General features: G+C 44.9%; 1 protein-coding gene across 1 annotated transcript in view; it reads right to left on the reverse strand.

Annotated features, from left to right (window-relative positions):
* INO80D (INO80 complex subunit D) overlaps positions 1 to 22151 on the reverse strand; it is an 80773-nt gene that overhangs the window by 28800 nt on the left and 29822 nt on the right. The window contains exon 7 of the mRNA XM_073633369.1: positions 10766 to 10875. Coding sequence (XP_073489470.1) covers positions 10766 to 10875 — 110 coding nt within the window. The remainder of the gene's footprint in view (positions 1 to 10765; positions 10876 to 22151) is intronic.

Below are 22151 nucleotides of genomic sequence, written 5' to 3' on the forward strand. Positions count from 1 at the left end.
GTCTAAATGAAAAAAAAAAAAAAAAAAAATCATAAAGTTAAATTTTTCTAGGGATATACTCACCTACTATTATTTTTTTTATTTTATTTAACATCTTAAAAATACAAGTTAAAAGCTTAAAATACAAAAGAACACAATACAGCAGCTTAGAACAAGTAGATAATTACATTTTTAGAACAATGTTTTCCAAAACAACTTATTTTTTTCATGCCCCTCTACTGCAGTGCCAAACACATTAGTACAGACACAAGACCAGTCTCAGGCAGAGCTGCACAATTAATCGTTAAAAAATTGTGATCTCTATTCAACCCCCCTCAAGATCTCAATGCAGAATTTCCCGATTCATTCATGTAACAAGTGTTGAGAGAGTTCTCTGCTCACTCAGCTGTCAAAAGAGAAAAAAAAAAAAGGCAGCCTGCCAAGTTTCACAACATTGTCCTTGCTGGTAGATAACTATAAAACATTGTAACTTTTCCCTCTTAGATCAAAGGAATTCAATTTGGTCTGTAAAATGAGGGAAGTTTAACCACTTAAAAAGAGACTAAGGCTCTGTTTCCACTATTGCAAGCCCAAAGTCACGCGATTTACAGTGCGACTTTGCAATGCAAATTTTTATGCAATGTCATGCGACCGGTGAAAACAAGTCTCACCGAAGTCGGAACAAAGCAGTGATTTAGTCAGACCAATTAGAATGAGGACCATTGAAACATGGGTTTTGACTTGTCATGCGACTTCACATGTGTCAAGTCGCACAACAACTCGCAGTGGAAACCTACACCTTTTTCTGACATTTGTATCTCACAAAGTTAAAATAAGTATTTTTTGCTCAAAAATTACTTGGAACCCCCTAACATATACATTTTTTTTTTTTAGCAGAGACTCTATGGAATAAAATGGCGATTGTTGCAAATTTTTTGTCACACGGTATTTGCCTAGCGGCCTTTCAAACGCAATTATTGGGGAAAAAAAATACGCTTCAATTAATTTAAAAAAAAAAACTAAACAAAGTTAGCCCCATTTTTTTTTTGTATAATGTGAGATGTTACGCTGTGAGGATCTTTATTCTAAGCAAAAAGATTGTGATTCTCATTTTAGCCAGAATCGTGCAGTTCTAGTCTCAGGACAGCCAACTTACAGTAAATTTTAGGACTACAAGGGACCATATACCCGAGTCAAGAGAGGGGCATGACTAGGAACACTATGCTACGAATCGCACTGTCATGGCATGGGAAAAGTAAAAAAGTAAATGGTGGAGCAGCAGTATGTGCAAATTAAAAGGCATTCATCGTGAAAATAATTACAATTAGAAACTTTGTGATGTAGCCACAACTGCCTTTCATGGCACAACTAATCCTGTGTGTCTCAGTATCAATGCATGGCAATGACATGGGCATGTTATGCTGCACTACCAATACTACCATCATCTCACACACTATCCCAGCTGGGCCCCCAACATGTAGCCCTGCGGATGGTGCATGCATCACATTCCTGTTCTTAGGCAGTCACTTTTTACTCAGCTTTCAAAGTGTGAGCATTGAGTATGGAAAAGGCAAGCATATATGTCCTTCAAGCAGCAAACGTCTATATGAAAGGCCAATAGTAGCACTTGGTGATGGATGCTGCTCCTCGTAAACCAAAGATTTCAGCATCTCTATTGTACGTACAAAACAAAGCAAAGGAGGGGGCCGCCGTCCAAGTGTAACTTGATTGGTAAAAAGCATTAACAATGCACTCACTGAAAAATATGGAAAGTCAGCATGTAAATAATACATCATACCTGTAACCCAGTGTCGATCTGCAGAGTTGCCCAGAGAAGCGACTGGTGATGCACAGTAGCGCTGGGAAGCTGCCAGAAACAAGGCAAGAATGCCAGTTCTCTGGCTGTGCTGGAAACTCAAGGAGACAAAGAGGCTGCAACACCGCTCCAGGTGATACAATAGCTGTACTGAAGATCTGGGGTGCTGGTCCAGTCCTTAAACTGGAAAACTTTAAAAATTATGTGCAAAGGAAGTGACCACACTCCAATCTTCAGAAATATAAATGCTTTAATCGTTAAAATCCACGCATAACATTACTAGGCCACAATACAACAGGACTGGAGCAGCAAGGTTAACATGTTTCACAGGCCAAATCGCTTAATCATAACATGTGCTGGGAACTCAGCCTGCTCTCCTCCAATGATCAGACTTGTCTTGACACCCCCCCTCTGCACAGTCATTCATTGTGGAGATCAGTGTGCTGTGGTATCTTCTACTCCAGCTCTTATGCAGCTGAGAAAAAGGGGATGTGATCACTTAAAAAAAAAAAAAAAAAAAAAAAAAAAAAAAAAAAGGGGGGGGGGGTATTTATGGGGTTTTTTTTTTTAAGCTACATACAAATGTTTTGTCTTTTATTTCTATTGTAAACTGAATGGGTTGTTTAACAAGGTTAGGGTTTACATATATTTTAACCACTTCCCATCTGGGCCAATTCTGGCACTTCGCACCTACATGCAAAAATCATTTATTTTCTAGAAAATTACGCAGAACCCCCAAAGATTATATATGGTTTTTTTAGCAGAGACCATAAGGAATAAAATGGCGGTCATTGCAACTAAACACAGTATTTGCATAGCGATTTTTTAAACGCATTTTTCTGGGGAGAAAAACGTTTCGTGAAAAAAAAAAAAAAACAGTAAAGTTAACCCAATTTTTTTGTAGAATGTGAAAGATATTATGCCAAGTAAAGAGATACCCAACATGTCATGCTTTAAAATTGCGCACACCCATGGAATGGCACCAAACTTTGGTATTTAAGAATCTCCATAGGCGATGCTTTAAAAAAATTTTACAGGTTACCTGTTACGATACCTTACATGTGCGATTTAACCACTTACCGACCGGCTCCTGTACATATACGTCGGCACTTTGAAGAGGGATATCTCGGTAACGGCAGCAGCTGCTGCCACAACCAAGGTATCCATCTTTACAGGAGCCGGTCGAGTTTCCAATAATGGTGGTCTCCGTGGCGGATTCGCCGCAAGATCACCGTTATCAGCAGCGGGAGAGGTGCCACCCCCCTTCCGCCGCTCTCCCGCGCCCTCCGCCGCTTACCGGAGCCGGCGGTAGCGTTCGGGACCTGTCAGTTCTTCGGTATGGAGACGAGTGAGGCTAAGATGGCGCCCACTCGTCTCCATAATATAGGACGGCGAAAGCGACGTCATTACGTCAGCTCCGCCCATATGTCTTAAAGGCATATTTTTTTTGTAATTTTTTTAAACTTTTTTTTTTTGCATTTTTGTGTAAATATGAGATCTGAGGACTTTTTGACCCCAGATCTCATATTTAAGAGGACCTGTCATACTTTTTTTCTATTACAAGGGATGTTTACATTCCTTGAAGCGGTTAAAGTACCACTGAACTCAAAAGTGAGTGCCTCTTCCAATGCTGAAGTACCGGAATTATAACCTGCTGTATGCGGTGCATGCCGGCTGATTCATCATCCATCTGTCCCCGCAGAGGGCCATATCTGCATGCCCATACGACCTTGCTATAAAGGAGGTCCAACTTGTCTGGTAAGGGTACATCTTTTATTACCCCTTGGATCCACTGGTGGCTGGAAGTCTCTTCACGTCCTACTTTTCCCCCCACTCATATGGGATGTGTTGAATGAACTGTGGATATGCATTTTTCTACCTGTGCGATTTTGGATTTTTTTATGCAATTCCAAATCTTCAATTTTTCACCTTGGGTTGGACTTATATTGGTTTGCGCAAAAATGTTACTGTCTACAAACTATGGGATATTTTCGGTCACTGTACTAATGACACTGGCTGGGAAGGGGTTAAACATCAGGGGGGATTAAAGGGTTACCTGCTTGCCTAATATGTGCTTTACTAAACTGTAAGAGGTGCTATTACAAGGGGAAGACATGAATCCTAGTCCCCACTTTGCCTTCTCTTCTGTCACAACGCCGATCTGCCTTGTTAACTTCTGTTCTGTGTCTTTTCCTCCTTTTCGGCAGATATAAAGTTTGCAGTAGCAGCTGATCGGCTCCAGCTGTGTGCAATCACAGTGGGATAAAGCATGCCCGCTGCCCAGAGGTGTTGGATCATGTGTATCTTATAAGTAATCTGGGGAACAGGTGCCACCCCGTAGCAGTAAATCTGCTAGGGTGGACCTGAACTGGTTTAAAGCAACCTTTCAAGTATTATAAAAAAAAAAAAAACAAAAAAAAAAAAAAAAACACACAACTTATTAACTTATAACCTTATTAACCCTTAATTTACCCATCAGCCCTAATTGGCATCTTACTCTCCTCCATTTTATTATTTCTTCCTGTTGATTTTCTTTTTTGTTCACTTCTATTTCATAAGCTAAACTATTAATAAATTAAAACTTAGTTTTTATATTACTTTGTTCGTATTTTTTTCAATGCTTTGTACCATTGCGGACAGCTGAAGTGTAAACAAAAATAGGATTTTTTAAAACAGCTTACCTGTAAAATCCTTTTCTTTCGAAGGACATCACGGGACACAGAGCCACAGTAATTACTGATGGGTTATATAGGTATCACTGGTGATTGGACACTGGCACACCCTATCAGGAAGTTCAACCCCCTATATAATCCCTCCCCCTTGCAGGGATACCTCAGTTTTGTAGCCAAGCAATATAGTGTATTAGAAGAGGGGCGGGACCTCTGTGTCCCGTGATGTCCTTCGAAAGAAAAGGATTTTACAGGTAAGCTGTTTTAAAAAAATCCTATTTTCTTTCTCGAACATCACGGGACACAGAGCCACAGTAATTCCTGATGGGATGTCCCAGAGCAATGCTACTTGAGGGGGGGGGAACCACGACCAAGTAGGGTGCAATCAGACCTGAGGACCCTGTACCGCTGCCTGCAGCACACTACGCCCAAAGGCGATATCCTCATGCCTTCTCACATCCACCTGATAGAATCTGGTGAATGTATGAACTGAAGACCAGGTTGCGGCCTTGCAGATTTGAGCCATAGAGGCCCGGTGATGCACTGCCCAAGAAGCACCAATAGCCCTTGTGGAATGTGCCCTGATCTGAAACGGAGGAATCTTCTGTTTCAAACCGTAAGCTTGAATGATCAACTGTCGAATCCATTTAGAAATGGTAGCTTTTGACGCTGCCTGTCCTCTATTGGGACCCTCTGGCAGCACAAACAAAACATCCGTCTTGCGGATCTGAGTAGTTGCCCCTAGATAGGCCTTAACTGCTCTTACTACATCCAACGAATGTAGAGATCTCTCTTCCGGAGAACAGGGATCTGGAAAAAAAGGAAGGTAGAACAATGTCTTGGTTTAAATGAAAAATCAGAAACCACCTTCGGTAAAAAACTAGGATGAGGGCGTAGTACCACTCTATCCTTGTGTATAATCAAATAAGGCTCCTTACAGGAAAGAACTGCTAATTCTGATACTCTTCTAGCAGAAGAGATGGCCACCAGAAAAATTAATTTCCTTGTCAACAAGACCAAAGGAATCTGACTTATTGGTTCAAAAGGCTGTTTCTGTGACACAGCCAGGACCAAATTCAAGTCCCAGGGGTTTAGGGGCGCTTTAACCGGAGGATTAAGACGCATCACCCCCTGCATAAAGTTTCGGACCAAAGAATGCGAAGCAAGTGGCCGCTGAAATAATACTGATAAAGCAGAAACCTGGCCCTTGATGGTACTCAAGGCCAGCTTCATCTCTAATCCCATCTGTAGAAAATCAAGGATTCTACCTATGACATATTTCCTGGGATGCCAACCTCTGGATTCACACCAGGTTATATAAGCCTTCCAGACTCTATGATAAATCATCCTGGAAGCTGGCTTCCTTGCATTAATCAAGGTAGATATGACAGGACCTGAGAGCCCACGACTCTTCAGAACGTGGGTCTCAATAGCCAAACCGTCAAATTTAGCGTTTGTAAGGCAGGATGGAACACTGGACCCTGGAGATAACAGGTCTGGGCGTACCGGTAGGGTCCACGGGGAACCCACCGTCATCCTTACTATTTCTGCATACCAAGTTCTTCTGGGCCAAGCGGGGGCCACCAGAAGTACCGACTTCCTTTCCTGCCTGATCCTGCGAAGGAGTCGTGGTAGTAGCAGAATAGGCGGGAATGCGTAAATCAGTGAGAACCGATGCCACGGAATCACCAACGCATCCGTCCCGCATGCAAGAGGATCTTTTGTCCTTGCCACAAATCTGTCTATCTTTTTGTTGAATCGGGATGCAAAGAGATCTACATCTGGAACCCCCCATCTTTGGCATATGGCCCAAAAGACATCGGGATGCAGAGACCAATCCCCTGGAAGTAACTGCTGGCGACTTAGATAGTCCGCCTGCCAATTCTCTATTCCCGGGATGAAAACTGCCGATATGCATGGCACATGCATCTCTGCTCAGACTAAGATCTGGTTCACCTCTTTTTGAGCAGCTCGGCTCCGGGTGCCTCCCTGATGATTGACATAAGCCACTGCTGTGGCATTGTCGGACTGGATCCTGACCGGACAACCCTGTAGCCTGATAGTCCAGGCTTTTAGAGCTAGATGTATCGCCCGGATCTCCAGAATGTTGATGGGTAAGGTCCTCTCTGTCTTGGACCATACCCCTTGGACCGCAGCCTGTTCCAGAACTGCTCCCCAACCTGACAGACTGGCATCTGTTGTTACCACCGTCCAGGTAACCGGTAGAAAGGATTTCCCCTTCTGCAGGTTTTCGGGTATGAGCCACCAATTGAGGCTCTGACGCACCGCATGCGACAGGTGCATCGGAAAGTCTAATGCCTGAACCTTCTTGTTCCAGGTCGACAGAATACTGTGTTGCAGCATTCTTGAGTGAAACTGAGCATAGGGAACTGCTTCGAATGAAGACACCATCTTCCCTAGTAGCCTCATACAAAGGCGGACTGAGGGACCCTTCTTGGTCCTTACTGTCAGAATCAGCTCTCTCAAAGCAGTGATCTTTGCCTGGGGTAGAAATATTTTCTCCTGGCTTGTATCTATAATCAGACCTAAATACTCCAGTCTTCTTACTGGTTTTAGGAAAGACTTTTCTAAGTTGAGGATCCAACCCAGGTGTTCTAGATACCTGACCGTGGTCCTCAAGTTTCCATTCAAAGAGGCTACCGACCGGTCTATCAAGAGCAGGTCATCTAGGTATGCTATGACAGCTATACTCTGAGCCCTTAATCTGGCCAGAGGAGGAGCCAAGATCTTTGTGAACACTCGAGGTGCAGTGGCTATCCCAAAAGGCAGAGCCACAAACTGGAAATGGCGCCCTCCTACCTCGAAGCGCAGAAACTTCTGATGAGCAGGAAAAATGGGCACATGCAGATATGCATCTCTGATGTCTATTGATGCCAGAAATTCTCCTCCCTGCAGGGTGGGAACTACTGTTCGAATTGATTCTATGCTGAAGGATTGAATCCTTAGGAATCGGTTCAGATCCCTTAAGTCCAAAAAATGGGCCTGACATCCCCATTTGGCTTTTGGACCGTAAAAATGTTGGAATAGAAGCCCAATCCCTGGTCCTTTGCGGGAACTATCATAATGACCTCCTGCGACAAAAGTCGCTCTAACGCTAGAAGGAGCGACTGCTTCTTCTCTGGGTCTCTGGGAACATTTGATCTGAGGAACCGAGGAGAAGGGAATTCCTGAAACTCCAGCTTGTACCCTAAGGTTACCGTGGAGACTACCCATCTGTCCTGGAAGTCCTCGTGCCAGAGCTCTGAGAACTGTCGCAGTCTTCCCCCCACTCGAGTGAGCGGGGGCGCCCCCTCATGCAGAGGTCTTAGTGTTTTGCCTAGTAGGCTTCTTTCCCCAGGACTTCTTTTGTCCCTGGGGTTGACTCTTGTCTCTGGACCCCGATGGAGGCGGCCGTCGAGACTGCCTGGAGGCTGAAGCCCCCGGCGCTGGGGAAAGAGTCAGTTTGAAAGAGGGACGCTTACTCTTCTTCTTGACAGGTAAGAGAGAGTGCTTTTCCCACAAGAGATTCTCTTGATATAGTTAGCCAAGTCCTCTCCAAACAACCTTGCACCACGAAATGGAAACCCAGCCAGTAGCTTCTTACATGGTGCTTCGGCTGACCAATTTTTCAACCATAGGATTCTACATATATGCACCAACCCCAGTGAAAGACGGGAGGTTTGCACGATAGAATCTCTAATGGCGTCAACCACAAAGCATAAGGCCGCTGGAAGGTTAGCAAACCCCTGGGCCTGCTGTTCAGGTAATACTTTGATGACCTGCTTAACATGGTCTCTTAAGTATTGACAGACTCCAATCGCTGCTGGCTATCCTCAGAGATGGTGGCCATTAGGTCGCAGAGCCCGGGTGGTATAACCACTTTCTGGACCCCTGTGGCCCCTCTCTAGCCTGGGGGGAACATTCAAACATGAGAAATCCCCCTTTCCACCTTACCTGCTTGCAGCCTGCTTTGAGATGCTGGGACATAATCAGCACTGAACACCTGAGACAGTCAGTCAGCATGTGTAGGTTTGTGCTCTTGGCAGCCCCCGGTGGTCACAATAGGCATAGCATGCATTTACCTTAAAGGAGAAAAGCCACTAGAACTCAAAAATTCTGTGGAATCTCCTCTTACCTTATCCAGCCGCAGGGTGCTGTTTACACAGACCCAATCTTCACCTCTCACGGTGGGCTCCGTTTGAAAAAACCGTCAGAGACTGGGGCCCCCATCAGTAGGGGGATCCAAAAGTTCTGGGACCGTAAAGCACCTCGCCAGAAATTAGGAAGTTTAAAGCCATTTTCTGATCTGCGGGGTCCAGCTCTCTAAAAAGAGAAGCATTACGGGTAAAACCTCGTTTCTTCGGACACGAGGCCCGGGTACCATTCAATTCGGCCATGAAAAGACACTTTGAATGGATCTGGTTCGCCTGGCTTGCCCCAGTATAGGATCTTAGGATATTCCCTTTGGAGCTCAGCACAGGACATCTTTACACGTCCATCACCTAAGACACTGGCGTAAAAACTGAGGTATCCCTGCAAGGGGGAGGGATTATATAGGGGGTTGAACTTCCTGATAGGGTGTGCCAGTGTCCAATCACCAGTGATACCTATATAACCCATCAGTAATTACTGTGGCTCTGTGTCCCGTGATGTTCGAGAAAGAAAAACAGTTGCTGGCAGATATTGGTATTTGGTGAATACAAAAAAGGTATCAGTGCATGCCTAGAAAAAAGTATTCCTCAATTTGCAGAACACACACACACACAGGATTTTTGTACTCGCCATACAACCCTTTTCTCTGATTTCATTGAAGGCCAGAGTCATACTTCATGATGGATGGATGGATGGATTTGGTCCTCACCTACAGGAGCAGGATGCTAGATGCAACTAGACTAAAACAAAAAACACACACCCAGAGGGTGGCCCTCTGGCAGTGGCCAAACCCCGCTTCTGCAGCAAGGAGTTCAGTTAGTAGACAGCAGTAAGGGACATACACACTGAGACTGCCATGAGAAGATTGGGCGGTGCTGTCCCCTTCAATGAACACAGAGTAAAAGTTATAAAGGCAAGGACAAAAATCCAGTTTTCTCTTTTGTTCACGGAGGGACACTACTTCATGATGGACGGGACAGGAAGGGGGGGGACACCCATAAACAGAACAGGGAACCGCGCCTCAGCAGAACTGCTGCCTGCATACCTTTCTGACCAAAACTTGTATCTGCTGAGGCAGCCAAGTAGAACTTGGCAAAAGTGGGAACAGATGACCAAGTAGCCATCTTGCAGACTTGGAGGGGGGAAAATGAGAAATTACCTGAGTAACCCCTTGAATGAATCGAGGCAAATGGGGGCGTGAAGGTAAGCATATTTGAAATCGATGGAGATAAGGAAATCCACTTCATGTAAGGAGGCAATCATGGAGCAAACAGACTCCATACAGAACTCGCACACTTTTAAGAAGGTGGTTAGGGTATTTAGGTCCAAAATCAGATAGATGCTGCCCTTTTTTGGACAGTGAACAGAGTGAAATAGAAATCCCTGAATTTTACTGATGAAAGACTGAATTCCTTGCTGCAGATGGGGCAGCTTGGCTACCTCCAGAGGACAGCTCCCTGGGTTTGCTTAGTTTAGTTGCACCTAGCATCCTGCTCCTGGAGGTGGTGACATCAAACCAATCTATCATGAAGTATGGCTGTCCTTCAATGATTAAAAGAAAAGTCCAGCCTGAGCTTGTTTGGCTGGGCTTCTCCTATGGGTCACAGGAGTGCAATTCGTTTTGCACTCCTGTGACCTGTTTTCAGAGAGCGGAGAGGACAAAGCGGAGAGCTGCTGATTGACAGTCAGCAGCTCTCTGCTCAGGGAGTGGTGAAAACCGAGCCATCGGCGGTGCTCAAATGCTCGGTTCTCAGTGCAGAGGCAGCGGGGGAACGATGCTGCATCCACCTAGAAAAGTATGAATCTGAAAAAAAACCACAAACTTTTTTTAAAAGAGAACTTAGTGTTCTCCCACTGTGAGCTGCAGTGTCGGGAGGAGGATCTGGCTCAGCCAGGGATGACAAAGAAAGATTGTGGTATACTTAATGAGGCCTGTGACTCACATAGAAACTAGTTATGTTTCTTCTTTAAACCATCAGAGGAACCTTTAGTTGTACTTTTGACTTTATTAGTAGGATATAGCGTGGTTAAAGCTCGAACTGCAGAATCATTATACAAGTGGTTTTGGTGTACTCCAATTTTAAGCCCTCCATAACTGCATCCACCATACTGGGTGATAGAAACATCCACAATGCAAGAAAAAGGATACGCTGAAAACAGTGTCTCGTGTATGGGAGGGCACGGTTTGAGCATGCTTGGCTCTTCATAGTTGCACTGCAGAGTATTGGTTCTGTTCCTCTGAGTTCTGGTTGAATAGGTCTGTAAATCAAAAATTAAAACATAACCATAGGACAAATATGCACAATAGAAAGCTCTTCTCTCACAAATGTCAATGACAAAACCACATTAACAAATATTGATGATGTTATGGTTTTTCTAAAACTGTTTCAGAAGCTCTGAATAAACATTTACATAAAACCGTAAAAACTAATTATTTTGGGTCCAAAACCATTCAAGATTCCTATTCTAAAATACTGTGAAGCGCATCCATGTCTTGATAAAAAGGTGAACTTGTCAGGTCCACCTACATTATACTGTATAAACAAATGTTGCTAAAAAAAATGCAGGGGAAAACAAAAAATGAATACCTGCCAGCGTCTCCATATCAATTCCCTGGTGAGGAACGTGTTATGTTAAAGAATAAGTTCACCTTTGGGAACATGTTACACCCTTTTTCTAGGAAGGAATATGTAACATGCTCCCAATGCTGCAGCCGCTACCCGATTTACCCCCCCCCCCCCCCCCGTGACCGCAGTACAGGGAGAAGTTGCCCGTACTAGCTATCACTTTATGAAATCAGCTCTGTGTGAATGAACTACAAGCCTCGACATCCTTTGTGGCTGTCTGCTTGTAGTTCTCAATGAACTACCACAGTGCTGTGGAGAGCCGTGGTAGTTCATACATTCTTCCAGTCATTGTATCCGCGCTTACCCAGGACGTATGGGTACACAGATACGTTGACAGATCCAGAGGAGACCTACATGGCGATGCTTTACAGGCTTAAAAAAAAAAAAAAAAAACGAATATGTGAATAATAATAATAATAATAATAATAATAATAAAATAATAATATTGCATTATTTACCTGCCAAAAAAAATGCATTTATTTTTTTTCTTAAAAAGTGAACTTATCCTTTAAAGCACATAGTCTAACCTACTATGTGGGAATGGGTGAATTGGGGGTGGTTTGTATAGCTTCAACCTAAAATCCAAGGTCATCCAAGGGTAAAGAAACAGATTTTAAACTTGTGCAGGCACCATTTTACCACTAGTGGTAGTTTATACTCAAACAGGGAGTACGTTGCCCACTTGAGATAAATGTTAAAGCTGAACTCTAGGAAAGAAAGAAAAAAAAAAAAAAATCCCTTGCTGCACCGGCATGGTCTAAGGCAGGGGTCCTCAAACTACGGCCCGCGGGCCACATGCGGCCCGCCGAGGACATTTATCCGGCCCAATCCACCCAGGGCCGGATTCCCGACAATCCAGGCTCGGGCCGGGGCCAGGTCGGCTCGGCTTCGGCAGGGAGCATATCCGCTCAGCTCAAGCCGCCTCCCTCACACCAGTAATGGAGGGCTCCGTGTGCCGCGCTGCATGCTGGGAAGTGTAGTTCCCAGCACAGTCCCGCACGGAGACAGGAGGCGCGAAGAGTGACCGAGAGAGCGGAGGCTTCAAGCAACAGCCTACGAACAAGTGAGGACCCCACTGTCCCCCTGTCCACCCCACTGTCACCCCCTCTGTCCATCCCACTGTCCATCCCCTATATATATATATATATATATTATTATTTATTATTCATTCTTTTATTCTTTTTGCACTACAAAAAAGATGTGTGCATAGGAATTTAGGAATTAGTTCATATTTTTTTTTAAACTATAGTGCGGCCCCCCAACAGTCTGAGGGACCGTGAACTGGCCCCCTGTCTAAAAAGTTTGAGGACCCCTGGTCTAAGGGATATAAAGCAGTTTTGCTTAACCGATCCTCTGCACTGCTAGAACAGTCCTGGTAGACCCTCTACTCTGAACTGCAGTGATCTATGATCCTCTGACATCAAGGCTGCAGGAGAGAGGAGGGACTGCCAACAATGGCTGCATCATGGGAGCACATGGGTAATGGCAATGCTCCAGGCTTTCACAGACGTCCTCTCCATTCCCCTGCAGCTGCACAGGGGATCACGTGACTAGGCTGGAGTGGACTGAAAAGGGCAAGTATACACATTTTTTTTAAATTATAGGTTAGTTAGTGTAGGTTTTAGGAAGGGGGCATTTTTAAGACTAATTAGGCTTTAGCTGGGATTTACTTTAAATCGGCACTTTTTTAAAGACATTTTTAGTCCTGGCCCCACAAAAAAAAAAAAAAGAAAAAAAAAAAAAGAGGGAAGGGGGAGGAGTGACTGACCTTCCTTTTTAAAAAGGCAGGCAGTAATGCACAAACTGATGCATTTTCAGCAAAGCTTTTCCTTTTCACTTTGATATTGAAATAAAAACGGGCAAAAAAATGACCAGTAAATTATACGAATAAACAGGGAAATTAGATCAAGATGTAGACTGACACCGAGTGGAAAAAACCATAGAAAGCTAGTCATGTCATACAACATGTATAGTTATTACTAGCCTGGTGCTGTAAGATACACCTCATGGGCATTATAACCAGACATAATACAATAATTTTTTAGATTATATCTAAAGAAAAACTTGCACCAAGCCAAAAAAAGTTGGGGCTACTGCATCAAAAAGTGCCTGAATTCAAAATCTCAACATAAATCATTAAACTAATGCACATACCACTTTAACAAAAATATTAAAAACAAACTGAAATTTAAATCATCCACGTGGACGAAATTTAATTTGCCCAAATTTATCCTGGTAACCCAGGAGTAACAAAGCCCTAAATATAAAACTTTCATTAGTCCACGTGACCAAATTCATCCACGTGACCTAAATTTGTCAGCACGTTTTCCCCAGGATAGTCACCTATTCTGAAGACGCCTGTTCGAGATGGAGTGGCTTGGTGACATTACTAGGCACGCTGGCGGGTCCTCAATCCTGAAGATACCCGTTTAGGGGAAACGTGACAAGGTGGAGGGGCTTGGTAACATCACTACACACGTGGCGGGTCCCACACCAGTACTGTTTGTATATGCTTGATTTCTTCTATGCTTGCAAGTAGTTTTGCTTTTAAATAAAATGATAATGAAGTTTACGACATTGAGGCTTCTCCTGAGTTGTGTTTGGGCACATATGGCTGTGGATGACATCTGATTACCAGCGGTGAATCATTCCTGTGAAGGCCAAGTTCCTGGAGGCAGGCTAAGGAGTTATTTGCTGTTTAACAGCTCAAACGCTTTTTTGATCTCTATGATTTCAAATCATTGCCATCTGGTAAGAGGCTGTGCATGAGGGGGGAGACAGAGCACTGCCACACATTTATGGTTTAAAGCACTTTTTATCACTGGGATCATTTTGGTAGATGCATAGTGAACTTTTTGCAATAGTAGACTGGCCATTTATATATTAATTTGTGTCACTGTTAATTAATTTGATTGTTTTCATATAGTTAGTCTGTGTATGCACAATTACAAGTATGGATTCACTTTATGATATCCCATTTGTCACATGGATGAATTAAAATGTAACCACTTCAGCCCTGGACATGGCACCCAAATAAAAAATTGGCGTTTTTTTCCACACAAATAGAGCTTTCTTTTGGTGGTATTTGATCACCTCTGCAGTTTTTATTTTTTGCGCTATAAACAAAAAAAGGGACAATTTTGAAAAAAAAAAAAAAAAAAAAACACAATATTTTTAACTTTTTTATATAATAAATATCCCCAAAAAAATATATAAAAAAAACTTTTTTTTCTCAGTTTAGGCCGATTCGTATTCTTATACATATTTTTGGTAAGAAAAAAAAAAAAAAAAAACGCAATAAGCGTTTGATTGGTTTGCGCAAAAGTTATAGCGTCTACAAAATGGGGGGGATAGTTATGGCATTTTTATTAAATATATTTTTTTTGGCGGCGATCTGCGATTTTTTATCGTGACTGCGACATTATGGCACATCGGACACTTTTGGCACTATTTTGGGACCACATTTATACAGCGATCAGTGCTATAAAAATGCATTGATTACTGTGCAAATGTGACTGGCAGTAAAGGGGTTAACCAGGAGGGGGCGCTGAAGGGGTTAAGTGTGTCCTAGGGAGTGATTCTAACTGTGGGGGGGATGAGCTACGTGTGTCACGGCACTGATCACCGCTCCCGATCACAGGGAGCTGTGATCAGTTTCCTGTCACTAGGAAGAATGGGGAAATGCTTGTTTACATCAGCATTTCCCCGTTCTTCCTCTCCATGAGACGATCGCGGGTATCCCCATGGATATACAGTCCGCGGGACCTGCAATCACACTCACGGAGCTTGCGGCGTACGCCCATAATGCTGCGTCTTAAAGGCGACATACAGGTACGTTAATATGCCTGTCCATGCCATTCTGCTGACGTATATCGGCGTGAGCCGGTCAGCAAGGGGTTAAAAAGGCAAAGTTCACTTTGCTCCCCTATGTACAAATATACCATTAACGTACCTCTGTACCACACATAAAATAGGATTTTTAATAACAGCTTACCTGTAAAATCCTTTTCTTTTGATGTACATCACGGGACACAGAGGTCCCGCCCCTCTTCTAATACACTTATATTGCTTTGCTACAAAACTGAGGTATTAGAAGAGGGGCGGGACCTCTGTGTCCCGTGATGTACATCAAAAGAAAAGGATTTTACAGGTAAGCTGTTATTAAAAATCCTATTTTCTTTCTCGTACATCACAGGACACAGAGCCTCAGTAATAACTGATGGGATGTCCCAGAGCAATGCTATCTGAGGGGAGGGGAACCACAACCAAGTAGGGTGCAATCAGACCTGAGGACCCTGTACCGCTGCCTGCAGCACACTACACCCAAAGGTGATATCCTCATGCCTTCTCACATCCACCTGATAAAATCTGGTGAATGTATGGACTGAAGACCAGGTTGCGGCCTTGCAGATTTGAGCCATAGAGGCCCGGTGATGCACTGCCCAAGAAGCACCAATAGCCCTTGTGGAATGTGCCTTAATCTGAAACGGAGGAATATTCTGTTTCAAACCGTAGGCCTGAATAATCATTTGTCTAATCCATTTAGAAATGGTAGCTTTTGACGCTGCCTGTCCTCTATTGGGACCCTCTGGCAGCACGAACAAAACATCAGTTTTGCGAATCTGAGCAGTTGCCTCGAGATAGGCCTTGACTGCTCTTACTACATCCAACGAATGTAGTGATCTCTCTTCCGGAGAACAGGGATCTGGAAAAAAGGAAGGCAGAACAATATCTTGGTTTAGATGAAAATCTGAAACCACCTTCGGAAAAAAACTAGGATGAGGGCGCAATACCACTCTATCCTTGTGTACAATCAAATAAGGCTCCTTACAGGAAAGGGCTGCTAATTCTGATACTCTTCTAGCAGAAGAAATGGCTACCAGAAAAATTAACTTTCTTGTCAACAAGACCAAAGAAATTTGACGTATTGGTTCAAAAGGCTATTTCTGTAAAACAGACAGAACCAAATTTATGTCCCAGGGGTTTAGGGGCGCCTTAACTGGAGGGTTAAGACGCGTCACCCCCTGCATAAAGTTTTGGACCAAAGAATGTGTAGCAAGTGGCCGTTGAAATAATACTGATAAGGCCGAGACCTGGCCCTTGATGGTACTCAAGGCCAGCTTCATCTCTAATCCCAATTGTAGAAAATCAAGAATTCTACCTATCACATATTTTCTGGGATGCCAGCCCCTGGATTCACACCAGGATACATAACCTTTCCAGACTCTATGATAAATTACTCTGGAAGTTGGCTTCCTTGCATGGATCAAGGTAAATATCACAGGACCTGAAAGCCCACGACTCTTCAGAATGTGGGTTTCAATAGCCAAACCGTCAAATTTAGCATTTGTAAGGCAGGATGGAACACTGGACCCTGAGACAACAGGTCTGGGCGTAACGGTAGGGTGCACGGGGAACCCACCGTCATCCTTACTATTTCTGCATACCAAGTCCTCCTGGGCCAGGCGGGAGCTACCAGAAGTACCGACTTCCCTTCTTGCCTGATCCTGCAAAGAAGTCGTGGCAGTAGCAGAATAGGCGGGAATGCATAAATCAGTGAGTACCGATGCCACGGAATCACCAATGCATCCGTCCCATATGCAAGAGGATCCTTTGTCCTTGCTACAAATCTGTCTATCTTTCTGTTGAATCTGGATGCAAAGAGATCTACATCTGGAACCCCCCCCATCTTTGGCATATGGCCCAAAAGACGTCGGGATGCAGAGACCATTCCCCTGGGAGTAACTGCTGGCGACTTAAATAGTCCGCCTGCCAGTTCTCTATCCCTGGAATGAAAACTGCTGATATGCATGGCACCTGCTTCTCTGCCCAGACAAAGATCTGGTTCACCTCTCTGAGCAGCTCGGCTCCTGGTGCCTCCCTGATGATTGATATAAGCCACTGCTGTGGCATTGTCGGACTGGATCCTGACTGGGCAACCCTGTAGTCTGAGAGTCCAGGCTCTTAGGTCTAGATATACCGCACGGATCTCCAGAATGTTGATGGGTAAGGTCCTTTCGGTTTTGGACCATACCCCCTGGACCGCAGACTGTTCCAGAACTGCTCCCCAACCCGAAAGACTGGCATCCGTTGTTACCACCGTCCAGGTAACCGGTAGAAAGGATTTCCCCTTCTGCAGGTTTTCGGGTATTCACCAATTGAGGCTCTGACGCACCGCATGAGACAGGTGCATTGGAAAGTCTAATGCCTGAACCTTCTTGTTCCAGGTCGACAGAATACTGTGTTGCAGCAGTCTTGAATGAAACTGAGCATAGGGAACTGCTTCGAATGAAGACACAATCTTTCCTAGCAGCCTCATACAAAGGCGGACAGAAGGACCCTTCTTGGTCCTGACTAATCAGAATCAGCTCCCTTAAAGCAGTGATCTTTGCCTGCAGTAGAAATACTTTCACCTGGCTTGTATCTATGATCAGACCCAAATACTCCAGTCTTCTTACAGGTTTTAGGAAAGATTTTTCTAGGTTGAGAATCCAACCTAAGTGTTCCAGATATGGACCGGTCTATCAAGAGCAGGTCGTCTAGGTATGCTATGACAGTTATACCTTGAGCCCTTAATCTGGCCAGAAGAGGAGCCAAGATCTTTGTAAAACACTTGAGGTGCAGTGGCTATCCCGAAAGGCAGAGCCACAAACTGGAAATGGCGCCCTCCTATCTCGAAGCGCAGGAACTTCTGATGAGCAGGAAAAATTGGCACATGCAGATATGCATCTCTGATGTCTATCGATGCCAGAAATTCTCCTCCCTGCAGGATGGAGACTACTGTCCGAACTGATTCCATGCGGAAAGACCGAATCCTTAGGAATCGATTCAGATCCCTTAGATCCAGAATGGGTCTGACATCCCCATTTGGCTCTTGGACCGAAAAAAGGTTGGAATAGAAGCCCAAGCCTTGATCCTTCGTGGGAACCACCATAATGACCTCTTGCGACAAAAACCGCTCTAACGCTAGAAGGAGCGACTGCTTTTTCTCTGGATCCCTGGGGACATTTGACCTGAGGAAATGAGGAGAGGGAAATTCCTGGAACTCCAGTTTGTAACCTAAGGTTACCGTGAAGACTACCCATCTGTCCTGGAAGTCCTCCTGCCAGATCTTTGAGTAGCAGTCTTTCCCCCAATAGAGCGAGCGGGGGCGCCCCTTCATAAAAAGAGGCCTTAGTGTCTTGTCTAGTAGACTTCTTCCCCCAGGACTTCTTTTGTCCCTGGGGTTGACTCTTGTTTCTTGACCCAGACGGAGGAGGCCGTCGCGACTGCCTGGAGACTGATGCCCCTGGCGCTGGGGAAAGAGTCCGTTTGAAAGAGGGACGCTTACTCTTTCTCTTAACAGGTAAAAGAGTGCTTTTCCCACTTGAAATCCTTTGGATATAGTTATCCAAGTCTTCTCCAAACAGCCTTGCACCACGAAATGGAAACCCTGCCAGGAGCTTCTTACATGGTGCTTCAGCTGACCAATTTTTTAACCATAAGATTCTACGCATATGCACCAACCCAAGTGAAAGACGAGAGGTTTGCATGATGGAATCTCTGATGGCGTCAACAGCAAAACATAAAGGCCGCTGGAAGAATAGCCAACCCCTGGGCCTGCTGTTCAGATAAAACTTTGATGACCTGCTTAACATGGTCTCTTAAGTATTGACAGACTCCAATCGCTGCTACTGCAGGTTGAGCCACTGAACCTGCTAAGGCGAAAACATCTTTCAACAGGGATTCCATATTTTTATCCACAGGATCCCTGAGCATTGTCTACAGGACAAGTCAGACTTTTATTTACGGAGGAAATGGTGGCATCAACGGCCGGTATTCCCCACTTAATAAACTTTTCTTTCATAGGATAAAGTGTTGAAAACTTTTTTGGTGGAAAAAAAAGTTTATCTGGGTGATCCCACTCAGAATAAAGGAGCTTTTCAAGTAAATTATGAACAGGAAAAGCATGTGCTGTTTGAGGAGGCTTCAGTGATCAACGAAGAAGAGGGTTCTTTAACTGATTCAGATACGGGCAACTTAAACGTGGAGCGGACCATTCCAGCAAGGATCTGCACTAAGACTTTCTCATCCTGAGAAGCTGCAGAGGGCCCTTCACCTGATTCCTCTGAAGAGGAATCATCCGTCCCATCCCGATCCTCTGAAAGGGATTCTCCTCCCCTATCCCAGAGCTCCTCAGCCTGAGGGTCCTGGGTAGCAGAGGAAGGCCTGGTGCGTTTTCTTCCACTGAGCGAAGATGTGATCACGGCCATTAATCTTTTCTCTGAACCATTAATGATTGAGGAAAAAACCTCCTGCGTAATATATACAGGGGCTGAAGTGCCAGAAGCAGGTGTAACCCCTGACCCCAACGGCTCTCCCTGGCGCCTGGGGGGGGGGGGGGGGGGGGGGGGGGATGCTGCAGACAGGGGTCCCTCAGAACCTGAAGGAGATCCCCTAGAGCCTCTGGTTCTTGGGGTATTTGAACCTCTTCTACCCACAGTGCAAAGCAACAAGGTGGAGGTATCACAAAAATGAACACTGACTGCTGAGCGATGTAGTCTAGCAACAGCCCTGCTACCAATGCCCAGTCTAGTGTTTCCTTAGTAAATGCTGCCTAGGAGAATGCCTGTGTCCCACCTTACATGTGACCATCAGCTCTGTGTCCCTCCAAAGGCTGTGTGCACCTATAAAGTGTGCCTCTTATAGCCTTGCAGACGGCAATGTGGGCGTCTGAGCACGCTGGATGCTCCGCGCCCCCCCCCCCGTCTTTCAAACAAACGAGCGCTTCCCGCACAAGCCGACCCTCCGCTTGATAAGCGTGGAGGAAGGCTGGGGGTGGAGAAGGAAGGAGAGAGGCCGGCAGTGATGGGGCCTGCACCTGGCAATGGCGGCGGCGGCGGTGATAGTGCGGTATACTACCACCTCACAGACCACCTGCGGCCCCCTATTTTGGGGGGGAATATCCCTGAGGAGAGCCCCCATCCCATCCTACCTGGAGCTCGGCTGGAGGAGCTTGTGCAGCGTGAAACACTGAGACAATCAGCATGAGAAGGTATGTGCTCTTGGCAGCCCCCGGTGGCGACAATAGGCATAGCATGCATTTACTTTAAGGAGAAACCTACTAGAATTAAAAAATTCTGTGGAATCTCCCTTACCTTACCCAGCAGCAGGGTTCTGTTATACAGACCCAATCTTCACCTCTCACAGTGGGCTCCGTTTGAAAAAAACCTTCAGAGACTGGGGCCCCCTACGGATAGGGGGATCCATAGTTTCTGGGCCTGTAAAGCACCCTGCCAGAAATAAGGCTAGAGAAACCATTTTCTGAAATGCGGGGTCCAGCTCTCTAAAAAGAGGAAGCGTTACAGGTAAAACCTTGTTTCTTTCGGACACAAGGCCCGGGTACCATCCAATTCGGACTAGAAAGGACATTTTGAAATGGATCCGGTTCGCCTGGCTTGCCCCAGTATAGGATATAGGATATTCCCTTTGGAGCTCAGCCTAGGACATCTTTACACGTCCAACACCTAAGACACTGGCTAAAAAAACTGAGGTATCCCTGTAAGGGGAGGGATTATATAGGGGGTTGAACTTCCTGGTTAGGGTGTGCCAGTGTCCAATCACCTAGTGATACCCTATAACCCACCAGTTATTACTGAGGCTCTGTGTCCTGTGATGTACGAGAAAGAAATACAAGTTTTCTTTGATTTGGAAAACAAGGCCGATGGCAGTATTTCACAGATCACTTCAGAAACTCACAGGTATACAGACACAGACAGACTAGCCAGTAAGACACAGGAAGGAGTTTACCAGCTGACCTCATTAGCACACCTTCACCCATCAACTAAGTTTTCACAGTACCCCCAGCATCTCTCCATGCATCTGCCTGGTTTCCCCAGGGTCCCTTCAGACAGGCTCAGGCTGCATGCTAAACTTCCTGAGGCCACGTGCAGCCCACAGGACACACCTGATGTAGTGCAAGAGCCTGCCTAATTGGATACAGAGTGATTGGATTGATGGTGTGTCCTCCTATTAATACAGCTTTAGTAAATCTAAAAGAGATTGTACAGTGTATGGCCACATTTATACACCTAAAATTACCTAGTTGCGCTTTCAGTGTCATTAATAAGGATGAGCTCAGGCGTGTTCGCACACCCCACATGCAGAGCCTGCCAGTAAGTCGGCACTGCGCTAATCACAGACAGGGAGACATTCCTCAATCTCTGCAGCCACACATCAGGAAAATGTCTCACTGCCTGTGATTAGCGCAGCACAGTGCCGACTTCCTGGCGGGCTCTGTACGTAGGCTGTGCGAACACGCCGGAGCTCATCCTTAGTCATTGATTGTGATTGGCACACCTTAACACAGAATCAAACACACATTTTGCCACATGAAAAAACAGGTGACAAAAAGGAGTAAAAAAAAAAAAAAAAAAAATGCAAATAATGTCCCTAGAGCTACTTTGCCACATGCAGGTTGCCCTGTGTGTGTCACTGGAAAAAGCCAAAAAAACAAAAAAAACAAAAAAAAACAAAAACAAACAAACATGCGCTCCCACTACTCTAGGTGTGAATGAGGCCTGAAAGTGAAATTGGTGCATTTACACAAGAACAATGAGGCTCAATTCACATCTGTGTGTTTCCAAACGTACCGCAAACTACACAGAAAATGTGCGCTTTGCCATGTGTTTCAGAAACTGCAAATGTGCATCATGCTTGTGTTGTCATTACATGTTAAAGGCTCCCCAAGTGCAGCAAACGCACCAAAAACTGCAGTAACGCACCACTCTCTGCTCCAAAAAAAGTTCTGGAGCTTCTATGGGGCGATTGCCGTGTGTAGAGCAGCCTATTCAAGTGAATGGGCTGCCCTATGCGTGGCGAGTGAAACGCTATGTGGAGATGTGAAAAAAAAAAAAAAAAAAAAAAAGT

The sequence above is a fragment of the Aquarana catesbeiana genome, linkage group LG06 (genome assembly GCF_042186555.1).
Source record: "Aquarana catesbeiana isolate 2022-GZ linkage group LG06, ASM4218655v1, whole genome shotgun sequence".
Taxonomy (NCBI): Eukaryota; Metazoa; Chordata; class Amphibia; order Anura; family Ranidae; genus Aquarana; species Aquarana catesbeiana.